The sequence below is a fragment of the Cyprinodon variegatus genome, unplaced genomic scaffold, assembly GCF_000732505.1.
Source record: "Cyprinodon variegatus isolate N-32 unplaced genomic scaffold, C_variegatus-1.0 Scaffold85, whole genome shotgun sequence".
Taxonomy (NCBI): domain Eukaryota; kingdom Metazoa; phylum Chordata; class Actinopteri; order Cyprinodontiformes; family Cyprinodontidae; genus Cyprinodon; species Cyprinodon variegatus.
In genome coordinates, this window is record NW_015150538.1 from 86,832 (window position 1) to 102,204 (window position 15,373).

General features: G+C 36.3%; 1 protein-coding gene across 1 annotated transcript in view; it reads left to right on the forward strand.

The window, feature by feature from the left end:
- Positions 1-725: 725 nt before the first annotated feature.
- LOC107083836 (GDNF family receptor alpha-2-like) overlaps positions 726-15,373 on the forward strand; it is a 99,616-nt gene continuing 84,968 nt past the window's right edge. Inside the window, exons 1-2 of the mRNA XM_015373333.1 lie at positions 726-1,368; positions 2,534-2,878. Coding sequence (XP_015228819.1) covers positions 1,317-1,368; positions 2,534-2,878 — 397 coding nt within the window. The 5' untranslated portion in view covers positions 726-1,316. The remainder of the gene's footprint in view (positions 1,369-2,533; positions 2,879-15,373) is intronic.

The following is a 15,373-nucleotide window of genomic DNA, read 5'->3' on the forward strand; positions in this document are numbered from 1 at the left end:
AAATGCCAAAAGTGATTGGATTAGTTTGTCCAGTGATGAACAGCATTTCTACCACATATTGCATTATGAATTTAGACTTAATAGTATAAATTTGTCTCATCAAACCAGAATACTTTGTTGCATGATGTTTGGTAAGTATGATGGGGATTTAATCTCTGCTTTTCTTCTTGCCTGTCCTTCATAATGACCAGATTTGTGGAGAATTTAACTAAAGAGTTATACTAACTGATTCTCCAAGCTGGTGATCTCTAGAGTGAGAGCTACTGGGCCTCTGCTTTTCTCACAGACTTGCTCCTTACCCAGCCAGTTAGTTTAGATGGCAGTCTGTTTCTGTGATAAACTCACATGATGGATGGAACAGTGCTCTGTTTAATTTGGAAACCCTTGGACACATTTTCATAAACTTAGCCTGCGTGTAACTTCTCCAGTACTTTAATATATACAGAGTATTGTATTGGTCTAAAAATCTGAAAAGAAATGTAATATGAAATCAAAGCAGCATTAGATGGGCTGTGTGACTTCACTATGTTTCCACATGCCAAGATTCACCGACACTAGAACCATCCCCTCAGCAGCAAATGTTCAACACTCAGCAGGGTAATATTTGGGTATCTGCGGGAACAGTGTGCGCCTCGCTTTTTCAGTGAGAACGGCTTCCCGCAGCGCCCTCTGCTGGACCCCACACCCCCCTCCCCCCCTTTATAAATTGCTCTGGATGCCTCGATACGCGTGCAGTCAGTGAAAAAGACGCGTCCGCTCCTTCTAGGGGAGCGCACAGCTTTGCAAGCAATCCAGTGGAGCGAGAGAGAGATAGAGGGGGAAAAAAGTCTTCGGGTTGTTGCACTTTCAAATGAGTTCTTTAAACCTCCTCTAATATGCTGGCATAGATAACAGATTTTCGTGTGGCAGTTTTGGAACAGTTTATGGGACTAAGTGCGTAAAAAGGGGCAAGAGAAGCAGCCAGTCTGAGCCCATAATGCGGACACATCAAGTCCGCGGCGCAGCGGACCCTAAGAAGCTGCTTTCATGGATCCACTAACTGATTGATTGGCTCTGATATATTTTTATTTGTTTATCCAGATCTAAGGGAATTCTTTCGACTTCCTCAGTAAGAAGCAAAGGATTTTGGATTTTTATCTTTTTGGGCGTCGAGGATTTTTGTTATTTCTTAGGGGATGCGTGTTAGTTTTGGGATAAATTAGGATATTTATTCTGTTTTTGTCCTCCAAGTAAGACTTTGCCAAGAAACTGTGGAAGGAAATTAAACTTTCAATCGCTGGAGATATTTGTCTAATTGGAGTCTTAATCGTCTCAACATGAAGTCTGGCACACTACGGATGCGCGTCTGTATTTTCCTTGTGCTCATAGGTAAGAAGTGAAACATTATGCTGATATTGGGATATATATCTGTGTGCTTTTATTTCTTCAATGAATAATGAAAGCCTAAGAAATGTAAGGGAATGCTGTTTTGAAATGCGGCCACTTTTATTTGGTAGATTTGTTTTGTCAGACTAAAGTTAATGTGTTCATTGCATTAATAAAGTTCTAATGGTTAAAGCTGATTGACTTAGTTACATAATGAATTATAGCAAAACATTATCAGAACGAATGTATTCATCAGAAGGTAAATGTAGGCGACTTATCTTAGACATAAAAACCCATACTTTTATGAAAATAAACATACTAATTTCTGTCTCAGTGAATCTCATGTGTAGATTCTTAATAAAATATTAATTTTTTTATCCAGTTAATTTTAATCTAAGTTCACATTCATTTCTTATAAAGACAATATTAATAAACTGAGTATCTACCACCTCCAAAATATTTACAATTTACATAAGAATTGCGTGCGCTGATTACAAAGCTACAAACTGACATTATTATTTTTTTGTTCTATTGAACTTTTATATAACATAGCCTTTGCACACATAATCGATACAGCACACCCTTTGCTCTTGGTTGATCAATTCACAATGTCATCACAAGGGGTCTCTCTTGTCATTTCACCAAAGCAGTGTAGATGTTTGCATGTACTGGTGGTTTCGCATCCTGGACATTGTAAAAGTAGCATTCTTTGCTCAGAAGATTCATTGTAAACCTAATTTTCTGCTTATTTGGTTTCAGAATGAGAGAAATTGTTAACCAGACATCAGATCAATTGATATTTCAACCTTTCTGGGTCTCTTATTATAATTTAAAAGTCTTAGGGAACTATAAAGTCTAGAGTTGAGGTAGCAGGGATACTCACCGAAATGAATATCAAAAATCCATTTATTACAGCCATGTAAATATATACAGAGCGGAATGTCAAAAGCTATTACGTTCTTTATAATTAGCTTTTTTTTGCTTATTACAAAAATATAATCTCAAACTTGATTAAATGTATACAGAAGTGGTTGCATTTTATTTTAAAAGAAAATCAGTTAGGGAGGTGATAATAGACCCTGTATCTTGACATGCGATTTAAGTATGATCATAATTCTTGAATTATCAAATGCACAAACATATGTAATTGTATGTTCCTTCGTTCTAGGTTCGTTGGAAGGTTCCTCTGCTTTCATAGCGCCCATGGCCAACATATCTCTAGGATTTCCAAGCACCAGGTCTGCACGTGAGGCCCAGTCACAGTGGGTAGACTGCATCCAGGCCAGTGAATTGTGCACCAACGATCCTCACTGCAGCCCCTGGTACCGGGTGATGCGCCAGTGCCTCGTGGGCAAGGAGAAGGATGCCATGCTGGATAACAACCGAGACTGCAAGACTGCTGTGGAAGTTCTGCATAAAAGTTCCCTGTATTACTGCCGTTGCAAAAGGGCTATGAAGAACGAGCTGCAGTGCCTACAGAACTACTGGACCATTCACATGGGACTCAATGAAGGTAGGGAGCAGATAATAATAGATGCCTTAAAAAACATGTAATGGTAATTATAGTGCGATTCCAACATTGTCTAAAACTAGCTCTTGCTTAAAAGACTAAATCCTTTACCTTTCACCTCATTGCCTGCATCCTCCTGTCTGTGTGACTTATCATCATATATTTACGGATGCAGTGAATGGCTTTAAATGAGCCCAACAGTAAAGTACAAATAACATGCCCACAAAAGACAGGCGTGATGCTGCAGTAAATTATCTGGGAATATACATGCATAATGCACATCAGACAAATTGACACGTCATTTATAATGAGCATATTTTTGTATCATAGCAGTAGTCTCAGACTCACATCCTCAAGGGCCAGTGTCCTGCAACTTTTAGATGTGTCCCTTACCTCACACACTGAAAGAAAATGTTTGAACTGCCTCACTGGAATGCAATAAAGCTCTACAGATATCTGCTAATAAAGGTGTAGTTAAGTGACCAGGTGTGTTAAAGGAGAGACACATCTAAACGTTGAAGGACAACGACCCTTGAGGCCTGCATTTGGAGACCACTGCACTAAAACATCTCCTTAACATCATTTTGGGTTTTGAGGAAGTAAAGCATGATGTACTCTCTTATGTCCTCTTATAGAGCTACCAAGAGGCCATCCAATGAAAGAAAAAAAAACACATGCTTTTCCACTTTCCTCTGGTTCAAATGGAGGTGTAATGGGATTACATTAGGCGGGCTTGTTATTGTTTTTCACCTAAAGTGTTCCATTTTACCTTGTAATTAGGTTAGGGCTGTAGAGGAACGTGGTCCTTATGTGTCCACTTAACCAGTACAGAGGATTGCATCCTTCAAACATTGCAAACCTTCTGTTTTTTTGTGTGTGTGTTTTTTTTTTATCCCTGCCATTTATTTAAGAGAACGTGGCAGCTGGAACATGTAATACTGCAGATATGCAGATGTTTTTGTATTTATATCTTGATGGATGACCTATTGCCTATTAAGTTCCTTTAATCTATGCAGTTACTGCAAATTTGCTGGCTGCACATCTTTGATGAGAAGTTCCACTTCCTCCCAAAGATACTCTATTCTATTAAGTTCTGATAGCCATGAAGACCAGTTGATACAAGTTTATAATAGCCTAAGCTCTGTGTAATGATTCAGTGGAGTAAGTCATCACAAGATGGTGGGACTGTGCACATAAAGAGATGAACATGGTCAGCTGCATTACTGAAGCTGTGGTGTTACCTGTTGTGTCTTGACGATGCTCAGTCAGTTCTAAAACAACCTAAAGTGTTAATGGAAATTATTGTTTTATATTTATAGATGGTGTCCTGGCCATCGAGATTTTAGAGTGTTCATTTGTGCTCTGTTGCCTTTCTGTCATCTCAAATCAATTTACCCATTCTCCCTTGACCTCTGAGTCATTTTCTAACACATAACTGTCACTCACTGGATATTTTCTCTTTTTTGAACCAACCTCTGTCATAGATCAGAGGTTTTCAAAAGTCCAATGCATCTGGTATGAGTAACCCTGGCATATTCATGTCCCCTAAACACTCTCTCTTCCTCATGCCGATTTGGTTTGAACTGCATCTCACCTCAAATTACATTGCGTCGTTGCTATCTACTTGGTGGATTTGGTATAGGTGTTAACATATTGAAGTAGCTCATAAAGTGGCCAGCAAATCTATATCCAGACACAGAGACCTAAAACTTGCAGATGTAGAAGAGACCCTAATACAAGAGTGGCATTTATGTAATGTGTGTATGCGTGTGGTCTGAATGTCTGTGATTGGTATCAAGTCATGCTGTCAATTTGGATGACACAATGCACTCAGCTGTTTTGACACAAGGGGTAATGGTTGAAATGTCGCAGAGCCCCTGAGTGTTCTGGACTCATGTTTGCTGATCCGTGAAATGATTCACTAGGCTGATTGCTCATAGCACCAGTTACACTTCGCAAAGCAAAGAGAGTGACATGGATGCTCCGCGGGCCTTCTGTCTTTCATATCTTCCCCTTCATTTCTTACTCTTAGTAATGACCAGTAAGTTCTTCCTTCAAACTCTCCTATCCCTTCCTTTAACATGGATGGCAGTAGTTGGAGCATTTGATTGTGTTGTGAAAAGCCCCAAAGCTGTCAAGCAACTTCAGGTACTACACATTCTTTTTTTAGGGGAATTCCTCTGCACTGCCCTGCTTTAGTCTTTAGTGATAACACCCACTTAACACTATACTGAAAAAAAAAACAAAACTTAACACTATACTGTAAAATGCAGCTATAATCTACCCTGATTCAAAACTATAGTCCTGCAGAGCAGGTTTTGGTTTGTGGACGTTTTTCTCAAACCTACAGCAAATAATTAATGTTTGCAGAAACTTGTAAATAGTATTTACTCAATTCAATACATTTACATAAGAAAATATTTTATTAATCCCAAAAAAGAAATTAACTCCCAAAAAAAAGGTTTAGATTTAGTTGGGATACAAGACCTTAATTTTGAAACAAGTGGTGCTTGAAGCAGATTTAAATCAGTTTAAAGCTCTTTGTAGTTGTGATTTCTGTAAAACAAAACAATGAAATTAAGTGCTGTGGTTGTTTTTATGACCTCTCTGAAAGTTTAGACTTATGAACCAACTAGAATGATATTAAGTTTTGTTTACACCTGATCTTATCTTGTCAACTTGAATGTTGTGATCCTTGTTGGACAACTCATCCAAACAGACTTTGAAATGTGTTTGAAGTTAGCACTTAAAATGGGAACACAGTTACTTCCGCTTCTGGCTAAAAAAAACACAAGCAAGCATAAGTTCCGATGAGCTCTTATTGCTTTGCCCTGTGGAAATTAATTTCTTCAGAGCACTCAGCTCCACAGTACTTTAATTACTGGAACATTTTAAATCATAAAAATATTACAAAAAAGTTAATTTCTTTTAGTTATTTAGTGTTAAAGGAAAACTCATATTTCTTAAGTTGTTCCACACTGAGTGATATCTTTCATGCGTTTATTTCTATTAATTGTGATGGTTGTGTCATAGAGCTAATGAAAATTAGAGTTTACTTTGGAAAACCAATGAAAGAACAAATTTAACAATGGAATGCATTTATATGGAAATGTCATGGCTTTCAAAAATCATCCTGACTTGTCAGTTGTTCAGCTGAAAGACACAGAACCCAGCTCCAGAGATTCAGTAGCCGCTATAATGTTCTTTGTGTTACAACACTCTTGAACCAGAGTGGAGGCACTGTTAAAAGCCTTGTACAAGAACTAGTTGGCAGTCATACAATGCCTTATTAATATAAGATGGATAAGGTTTATAAGATAAAAGTATATAAGATAAAAGTAAAAGTGGATCCTCTGCCGGATTTTTAAGACAGAGGATCCACTTTTTTTAGGTAAAGCATGAAGTTAACAGCTCCACAAATTCATGTGCCTGAATTATATGGTGTAAAAAATGTCAAATTTAAAGCGCATATCCTTATTATAGATCTCATAATAATAACCCATGCATCCCTCAGATAAAGTCACTACTTCAGAAATTAGACTTTAATTAAGCAAGATATGTTTTAGCATTTTACTTTGCTAGATCTTATTCATGATGTTTACAGCCCGGTCTTCAGTTTGGAGGGTTTTTTTTTTTTAATCAACTCCCTACAGTACATTTTAGATAAGACAAAATTTATAATCTAGCTATGCTTCACAGACCAATTTTACCTCTGAAACAATGGAAGAAGCAATTATTCTGTGGCAATGTTCATAATAAAAGTTACAAACATGAAAAAATGATAAAAAGGCAATCTTTGAATTTATAGGATTTCATAATGATTCCCTTATAATGCTGATAAGAGTGTTATAATAAAGTAAAACATTTTCCTTCTCATATTATTTTCCAAACATTATTCAAAATCTTAAATGAATTATAAAGCATGACTTTCTCAGATTTACTTTAATCCAGCTTACTTACACTGTTGATTTTAAGCACATCCTCATACAGAGAAAATAATGATGTGTGAAGAGCAGAGTTCTTGTCTCTGTTAGATTTAATTTGACGCCAAAAGAAAACATGGGATGGGGTAAAGCTCATCCATTAAACCTTTTTGTTACATAAACTGCGTGACATGTGATTCTCACTGCTCTTTCGGTCTGATAACTGAAAATGTCACACATATTTAAAGGCAATTTCAAGTCTGCTTAACGTCTTAAAAGTCAAGTAGCACCACATTTAGTGCAAAGTGCCCTGGTGGAAAGGCTCTTGAGCTTCACATGACATTCATACTTTAACAGCGGACAAAGTTGCTGGATATTTAAGGTCTGAGATACGTTTTTTAGCAAATTTGATGCTATAGATTATGTTAAAACCCTAAGTCACTACTGAGATTACTTTCTCCTAAGTCTCCACCTGGCCTCAGCTGACTCAACCCACCCAGGTTTGTTATCTCTAAGCCTATATTATTTCCCTGTTTTCATCTTCGGTCCCCGTCCTCTTCAACAGGCAGGTGGACAATATAGCAGCTGACATCGTACATTAACTTCCTGTCTCCTCAATTCTCCCGTCCGATTAACCGTTGGAATACTGTTTAGTAATTTTTATTGACCATTACAGTTGACTTGGATGGTGTTTAAATTTTGACTATAGGTAACCTTTAAAATACCTCATATTCTATTCTATAGAACACAGACATATGACATATGACAGTTCACACCAAAGATTGCTTTCAGGAAGTAGATGACTGAGAAAGTGCTGACTAGGAGTTTACTGAAGTATAAATATATTTTATTTGCAATGCTAAAGCAGGAAAAGAAATAACCTAATAGCTGAAATATATAGGCAAAATATACAAAATTTTAAAAATCAACAATCCTACTTTCAAACATCAAAACCCCTTTAAATTTTATTTCAGCTGGCCTGTAATGTTTGGGATGGAAGGATGCTAAACTTAGCTCCTAAACCTATGATTTCCTCGGGACATCAGCCTTCTCTCTTTTATGAGGAAGCTGCTGGTTACATTTTTGGATCTTGCATAAAGCTTAACCTTTCTAACTTTATTTTGGTTAGAAAGCAGCAGTTCTGAGACACCACCTTCCTCTAAGCGATGAGTGTGAGGTGAGATGCATTTTTTTGTTATTGATGACCTTTTTAATCATACTAGAAAAGCAGGTGCTAGTACAGCCAGACAGGAACAGATGGAGCTACTATGATGAGAAAAAGCAAAGCATAAAGTTAGAGGTTAATCCAACAAATTCTGCAGAATGGGAGAATAGAGATAGAACAAAGCAGTATGATGAAAAGTGGTCTCTACGTCTTCCAGTAGCCTCAGCCTGTAGCATCATAATTATACAGATCAGCTTAGGATAACCCAAACCCCTCTAAGTAAAAGCTTTATCAGCCCTATCAGATGTTTTATCCCCTCTTTTGATATTACTCTTGATATGGCTTGATGGATATGTTTTCACCAAATTTGGTTCTGATGATCTGATGATCCCTCCTCCTGTGGGACTACCTTTTGACAAAGTGATAAAAAGTGACTCCTGGACAATTTGGAAGTGGTCTAATATTATTCAGTCAATCAGCTAATGAAGGTCTGAACATAATCAAAGACAGTTCTTCATATGGAACAATTGTGACAGCTATATTTTAGGTTAAGAAATTAATGATGTGAGATGAGAAAAAAAATCTTTCTTTTTGATTTGTATTTTTTGCCTAAAATCAACTGTTTGTGTTAAAATATTAACTATAGATGTTTTTACTTCAGTCTTTAAATTATTAATGTTCAATTCAACTCAATTCAATTCAGTTTATGTATATAACAACAATTCACAAGACATGTCATCACAAAGCACTTTATAGAGACAATAGAGACAGACTGATTAAAAGTTTCTGTCAAGAAAAAGTAGTTGATTGTATCGAGTCATTGACTTGCAAGACATGCTCCGAGACAATTTTCACTAGCATTTAGAGGATTTTGATGACTTGCTAATTTGCTTTTGGTTAATACATTCACAAAATCCTCTTTAGCGCCTTTTAGATACACAGTAGTCTGGTAAAACATATTTTCAACTTCAGAACAATACAATCTACTTCACTACATGGGAACAACGAGGAGTTCCTCACCATAATTTATTTTAAAATAACTTAAAATAATTGTTTCATCTAATAAAACCTTTGGAGTTGGGGAAGACCAATTTTTACATTACCAACAACTGAAATTCATTATTTAAATTTTAATATTATCACTAATAAACGGAAATCTCCTGAATTATTAGAACAAATAATTAGAATTACAAACCCAAGAAACTAATATCGAAATTATGTAAACCAATCTCTAAGTCAGGCACTACAACCCTTCCAGTAACCACATGGGAAAATGACCCCCACCTCTCTCCCCCACCCCGACTTCTAAAATTAAATCTGGAATAATGTATTTTCCATGACCAGCAAAGCAAATTCACTACTAATTCAATATAAAACAATACACAGAGCTCATATCAACCAAAGAAAGGTGTTTAAAATGGGACTCACAGTTAAATGCTCAATGCACTATGGGTGACACTGATGATTACTTTCATGCCACATGAACTGGTTCGGCTGTTCATTTTATTTGTACAACTTAAGAAGTCTCTCTTATTTTAAACTGCAGAATCCCTCCATCAGCATCCCTCTGATGGCATCACCAGTGGTGTTGATGGCGGTTATATTGATCCTGGATGTGCTTGTGAAACAGAAGGCTTTTTAAAAAATGTTAGATTTATTTATTTTTTTGTTATTATGGAAGTGATGATAATGGTCATGTGATTATTATTGTTATCATTATTCCCAATGAGACCTATAAACTCTAGCATAAATTTATGACTCCACACCACCACCACACATGACTGCTTGATAATGCTGCGCCAATTTTAATGAATCACATAAGTATGTACATATACAAATCCAAGGTATCTTTTTTTTTTAAAGGAACTAAAAGAGAAACAGCAAAAAAAAAAAACAGATTGGGCCAACTTTTAATTGCATCTCACAGTTTTAGTTATCAACAAATATATAATATATATAGTATCAACATATATAGATGTAAAAAATAAATTAATAGAAATCAATCCAGAAGTGTGGGGATACTGAGGGCTGCCCTGTTAAATGCCCAGAATTCACGTTGACTAGTGGATCCAACCATCGTCGATCTTATAATAATAATAATAATAATTATTATTATTATTATTATTATTATTAACACTGTGCCGTTATGTTTGAACAAACAATTGTTCATACTGATTTTCCTTTAGATTTATTAATGATTTTATTAATATACATTTTTATTATTTTTGATGGACATTGCTATCGCTTTATTTCTGTGTTATATCCTTTATTATATTATAATTTATATGCACATAAGTTGGTTTCTTGTTCTTGACTCTTGGTGTTTATTCTTTATTTTTATTTTGGTAAGTGCATCCACATTTGCCTACAGTTTCATTAACTATTCTATTAACTATTTTAACCTGTTCCCTTCTTTCCCCTCCCTCCTATCTTCTGTTGTGTAAGGTTTAATTAATTTCTTTAATTTGTCATTGTTTTTTATAAATACAATGTCAAAAACAGATGGGAAATGAGGAGAAAAATGGTTACTCCTGCCTGACTTCTATCTATCTGTTAGTCCTAAAATATTCACTAAAGAGGCCTTTACTGCAGTCATCAAATCATTAATGTTGATGACCTGCTAATTTTTTTTAACAGAAAGTGTCAGCTAATTTCAGCGTGCCACTGCCTCCATTCTTGATGGATCATGAGTGATTTCTGCCCTGACTAGGCTGGCGTATATGAGCTCTATATGGTTGGCTAAATCCAAGAAATAATTAGTAAGAGAGACATTGGCTTTTAGATGCAGATATATTGTATTTTAAGCTGCATTTCATTTTCTGCTGTGACCTAGGTCTCTTGTGAGTATCACCTTGTAGGTTTGTAGTAGAATTGTTAATTTAAACAATAAACTCTCCACCTCAAACACCCCAATTTTATTGCTTGCTTTGCATTGAAAACTGGGATTTCTAACTAGGAATTGACTATCTTGTATGAAGGACCTTTCAGAACAGTTTAATTAGCTGAGGAAAACTCTGATTCCCAGAATAAAAAGCAATAAACCTTCTGTACTTGTAGAAATATCTACAGATAAAATATTATTGAGTTGAATTTTTTTTTTTTCTCAATTGTTGCTGAGGTCAGCACAGTAAAGTTCTCCCATTGAGAATGCCTCTGCATTATACTCACTGCCTGGCCTCTTATGGCAAAGATACATAAAATGTATATGTCGAAAATGTTCTTTTTTAGTTTATCAGGAATGAGCAAAGTGTAATGGAGACAGTGAAGGAAAGTGACATGAAACATAAGAAGAGGAGGCAGTTGAATGATAAGGAGGAATAAATGTTAGATAGACGCACAGAATTGCAAAGAAAGTAAGAATAAAAAAGCCACAAAAAAAAAGAAGCACTGGAGAAAATGATGGTAAAAGGTGAGGTGGGGTTGCAAAAGTGTGTAGTATTCCTTGGTGAAACCATCATTACTATGAGCAATGGTAGCAGTCACTGGTCATTACCTTAGCCATCCACTGACATAAGCAGAACATTTTTCCAGCCTGCCCCTGCATGTCAGGGCAGACAGGCTCAGTAGGGGGAACAGGCTCCTGCATGCTGAATATGTCCTCCCTTATTTTCCCTCTTCCTGAAACCCATCTGGCACACACAACGAAAATATATCATAATTGGAAGAAGAGAGATGTCAATACCCTCTTGACAAGATCAATAGGATCATTCAAGCCATTCCCCATCATGTCCTTTTCATACCTGCTGCTGTCCCCTTTATCCTTCAACCCCAAATTGCGAAAAGGAATCGGTGAAATATTATGACAAAGCCTCATGCTGTCTACCCCCGTAAATCTGTCTAATGATTTCCTATAACGTAAGGTGAACTTCCCAGGAAGACACCCATTCAATACGCAGCTGGTGCGGAGTGTGACGGTGCAGCTAAAATGAGGGCTGGGTAGTGTGGTTTTAGATTAGCCTTTTAGAGTGGAGTGAGTTCTCAGGCAGTCTATCAGAGGTTAGAAGAAGCGACAGACCATTCTGCTCACAGAATACGGCAATGATGTGGGCATTAAGGCTCACTCCTGGCAAAAAGTGCACAGGGGGCTAAATGAATGTGCATTTCCAAAGTCAACCAGCGGGCCGGTGGTCTTTCTCTCTGTATTGCTCTTTACAACTCTCTCAGTACTGATTTATAGCTTCTCTATCAGGTAATTCTAAATATAAGTAAGATAATCTATTCATCCTGTGGTAAAGCAGTCTATTTGAAGGCACATTTGATTAAACATTTTTTTGTTTGTTTTTGCTCAAAATTTTGTATTTCATTTCTGTTAAATTTTATCATGCTGCTATTCAATAAATACTCTTTATAACTATGTCTATGTGCTGTACAGTTAAGGACTAATGCTTGGATTGGGCACCTTTGCTTTGTACTACTGCATCACTGCATTGGGATCTAGCTCTATTAAGGTGGAAAGGAAGACTAGATTGCTTCAGCTCTGTGCATTGTTGAGTCTGGTATCTATTGTCTTCTTCATGATAATACTTAATAGCATATCTATAGTAACCTTAAAACAGGTATTGATACTTGTGGTAGTACGGTCAGAGTTCTGCTCACGGTCGGGTACCGGATGAATACCCATATAAAACGTACATCTACAGGTAAAAAAACTCCTGATATTATTTCATGAGTGCAGGCACAGGTATATATGAACAAAAGATAGACCCTAATACTTCATCAAATTTCCACCTCCTAATCTGTGAGTCCACAGGATGTGAGGCAATATTCTTTTCTGTCTCTGTTATTATAAACGGCTGTGTGGACACTTTGTGATTTCGGGTCCAGTCCCACTTTATTATTTACGGTTCCCTGCGGTCCCGGCCGGGTTTTAAATGGGGATTAATTGCAGGTAACTGGTCGATTCTTGGTTCTGAGCTCTACGGGTGCGGAAAGTTATTGTTTTGTAAAATCAGACCAGTACAGGACTCTGTGGTCATGCACCAAGTCTTGTTAAAAAAAGATATTATCTCCATGAAGGTTTTTAGCCCAGGAAAACATGAAGTACTCTAAAATGTCTTTACAAATAGCTGTGGTGTCTTTGAAATTTATATAACACAATGGAACTATACAGGCACATAACAGGACTTGAAATTGTCAGCCACAGAAAAACTACATTGGACTTCAAGGTTTTTGTACACCTTCATTCTTTCTCCAGACTCTGGTAGATTAATTGTTAATTAAATGAGAAATAACTTATCTTATGCAATCCTTCTGAAATTGAGTTTAGATTCTTGTCCAATAATTTTTTGGTTAAAAGAATAGAGCTAATTCAGACCCCTTTTTTTCTTGCCATGAATTGCACGAGAATTCGACCCATGTGTAAATCCCATGTGGATTTAGCATTAGCTGAATGACCAGTTTCTCCGTCGTTCCTTTACCGTTGTTTGTTGTTCTGCTATACAACAGGGAAAATGTTTTATAAGCTGCAACACTTGCTATCTGCAGGTGAGCTCCTGATTATTGGAAATGTCCCTTTTGGTGGATTGCTTATACAGTAGCAAGGTGGGCTAATGTCAGCACCCTCTCTGTGTTGAAATCAGTAGGGGCCAATAACCAAAACCGCACTTTGTGGAGAGTGAGCCTTTGCAGGCTTTTGAGATATGCACACGCCCCACATGAATGAAACAATCACACAGTCCACGTTTTAATTGAAGTTAAATACCACCACACTTTATAACATGAAGAAGACAGATATGATGAAGACTCTCTTAAATTCAGCAGTAGTTTCTTTTCTCTCCTCTGGGCCTAGATATGACGCTTTTAACAGTTTTTTGCTTCACACAAGTAAACAACAGTTTTAACCATGATAGATCTTTGAGTGGGTTTTCTTTAGGCAATGACTTCAACTACTAATTTGTCTAAGCTCTTGAATGGGCTTAACATTACAACAGTTTCAAGGCTTCTGTGGGCTGTGCATCTTGTCCCTCCTTTATACATACTTTCTATAAGTATGTATGGGGACAGTTCTTTTTGAACAGCCGGCTTCATTAGTAATGACCTTTAGTTTCTTACCATCCCGGTGGAGGATGTCAAGGATTGTCTGCTGGACAAGGGTCAAGTCAACAGCCTTCCCCATGTTTCTTTAGACTATAATGTCATAACTTTTATACATTTAATCACTTTTTTACTGGTCCTATGTGATATCCATTATTTTTTTTCTGAAACTGAATTTTTGATTTTCAATAGTTTTAAGCCATAACCATCAATGTTATATGAAAAACACTTTAAAATAATACTAATAAGTTATTTTGTGGAATAAAGCTTAATGTGAGTTTTACTTTTTGAATTATATTACTAAAAATAATGAAAATGTAAATGTTCTTATTTCTGAGTTGTGCCTGTGCAAGAATTTCCAATAATTTATAATGTAGATATATAATCCGTGAAAGTACATCAATTGGCTATACCAATCAACTGGACACTTTTCAGGAAACCAAATTTCCATCTAATTTAGGTAAAGCAAGTGTGGGGATCTTAATATTTATATACAGCCAAAGGTAAAGGCAGGAAATTTCAAAACTCATTTCTAGCTGTGTTTGCCCATCATGCCATGGTGGAGCGGAGTTGTGACTTGAAATATTATTCTGAGCTAATCCAATATTCTATTTGTAAGGTTTGAAATTGAGTTTAAAATGTCAATAACCCTTCAAAAGCTGAGCCGTTACCTGCATTTATGCCCTCGGCTGTGTTTTGTTAAGCACAATTTGAAAGAAAAAAAGATACATTTGAAGTGTCGTACTTCATTATCTCGGTTTTGTGAAAATGGTCACATAAAAGGAAAAAGTGAAGGGTAGGCATTAATATGAAGGATGTGCCAGAAGACATATTCATAACAAACCATCAAAATGCAGGTTACTCTCAGATACATCAGCCACAAGCTGCTCTAAAGATGTGCACATGTGATTTTACTGCATTGTGTTAAAAGTAAAAATAGTCAATTGGTAGATGAAACTATTTTTTTAAACTCTCTATTTAATTAAAATGCCTGCATACAGCTAATAGTTTCCAAAAGCAAACCAATGATTTTGCTTTTATTTTCAGGAGGTTTAATTAATGTTAACTTTACTGATCTTTGTGAAAATGTCTATTGGGCTTCTAGAGATCTCCCAGAACGATGTACAGGTAATGATAGCACAGACAAAAACTAGGAGAACAATCACATCACTGGAGTTCCTAAACCACGGTTCTGGTTTACAAGGTTGTAATCAGAATCAGAATTACTTTATTAATCCCTTGTGGGAAATTCTTTTCTTGCAGTGCAACCGTTTACAGAAGAGAAAATAAGATTATAAGTACAAATCAGATATAAGAATAAAATAAGATAAGGATAAGAATGAAATAAGATAAGGATCACAATATGTATATATATAT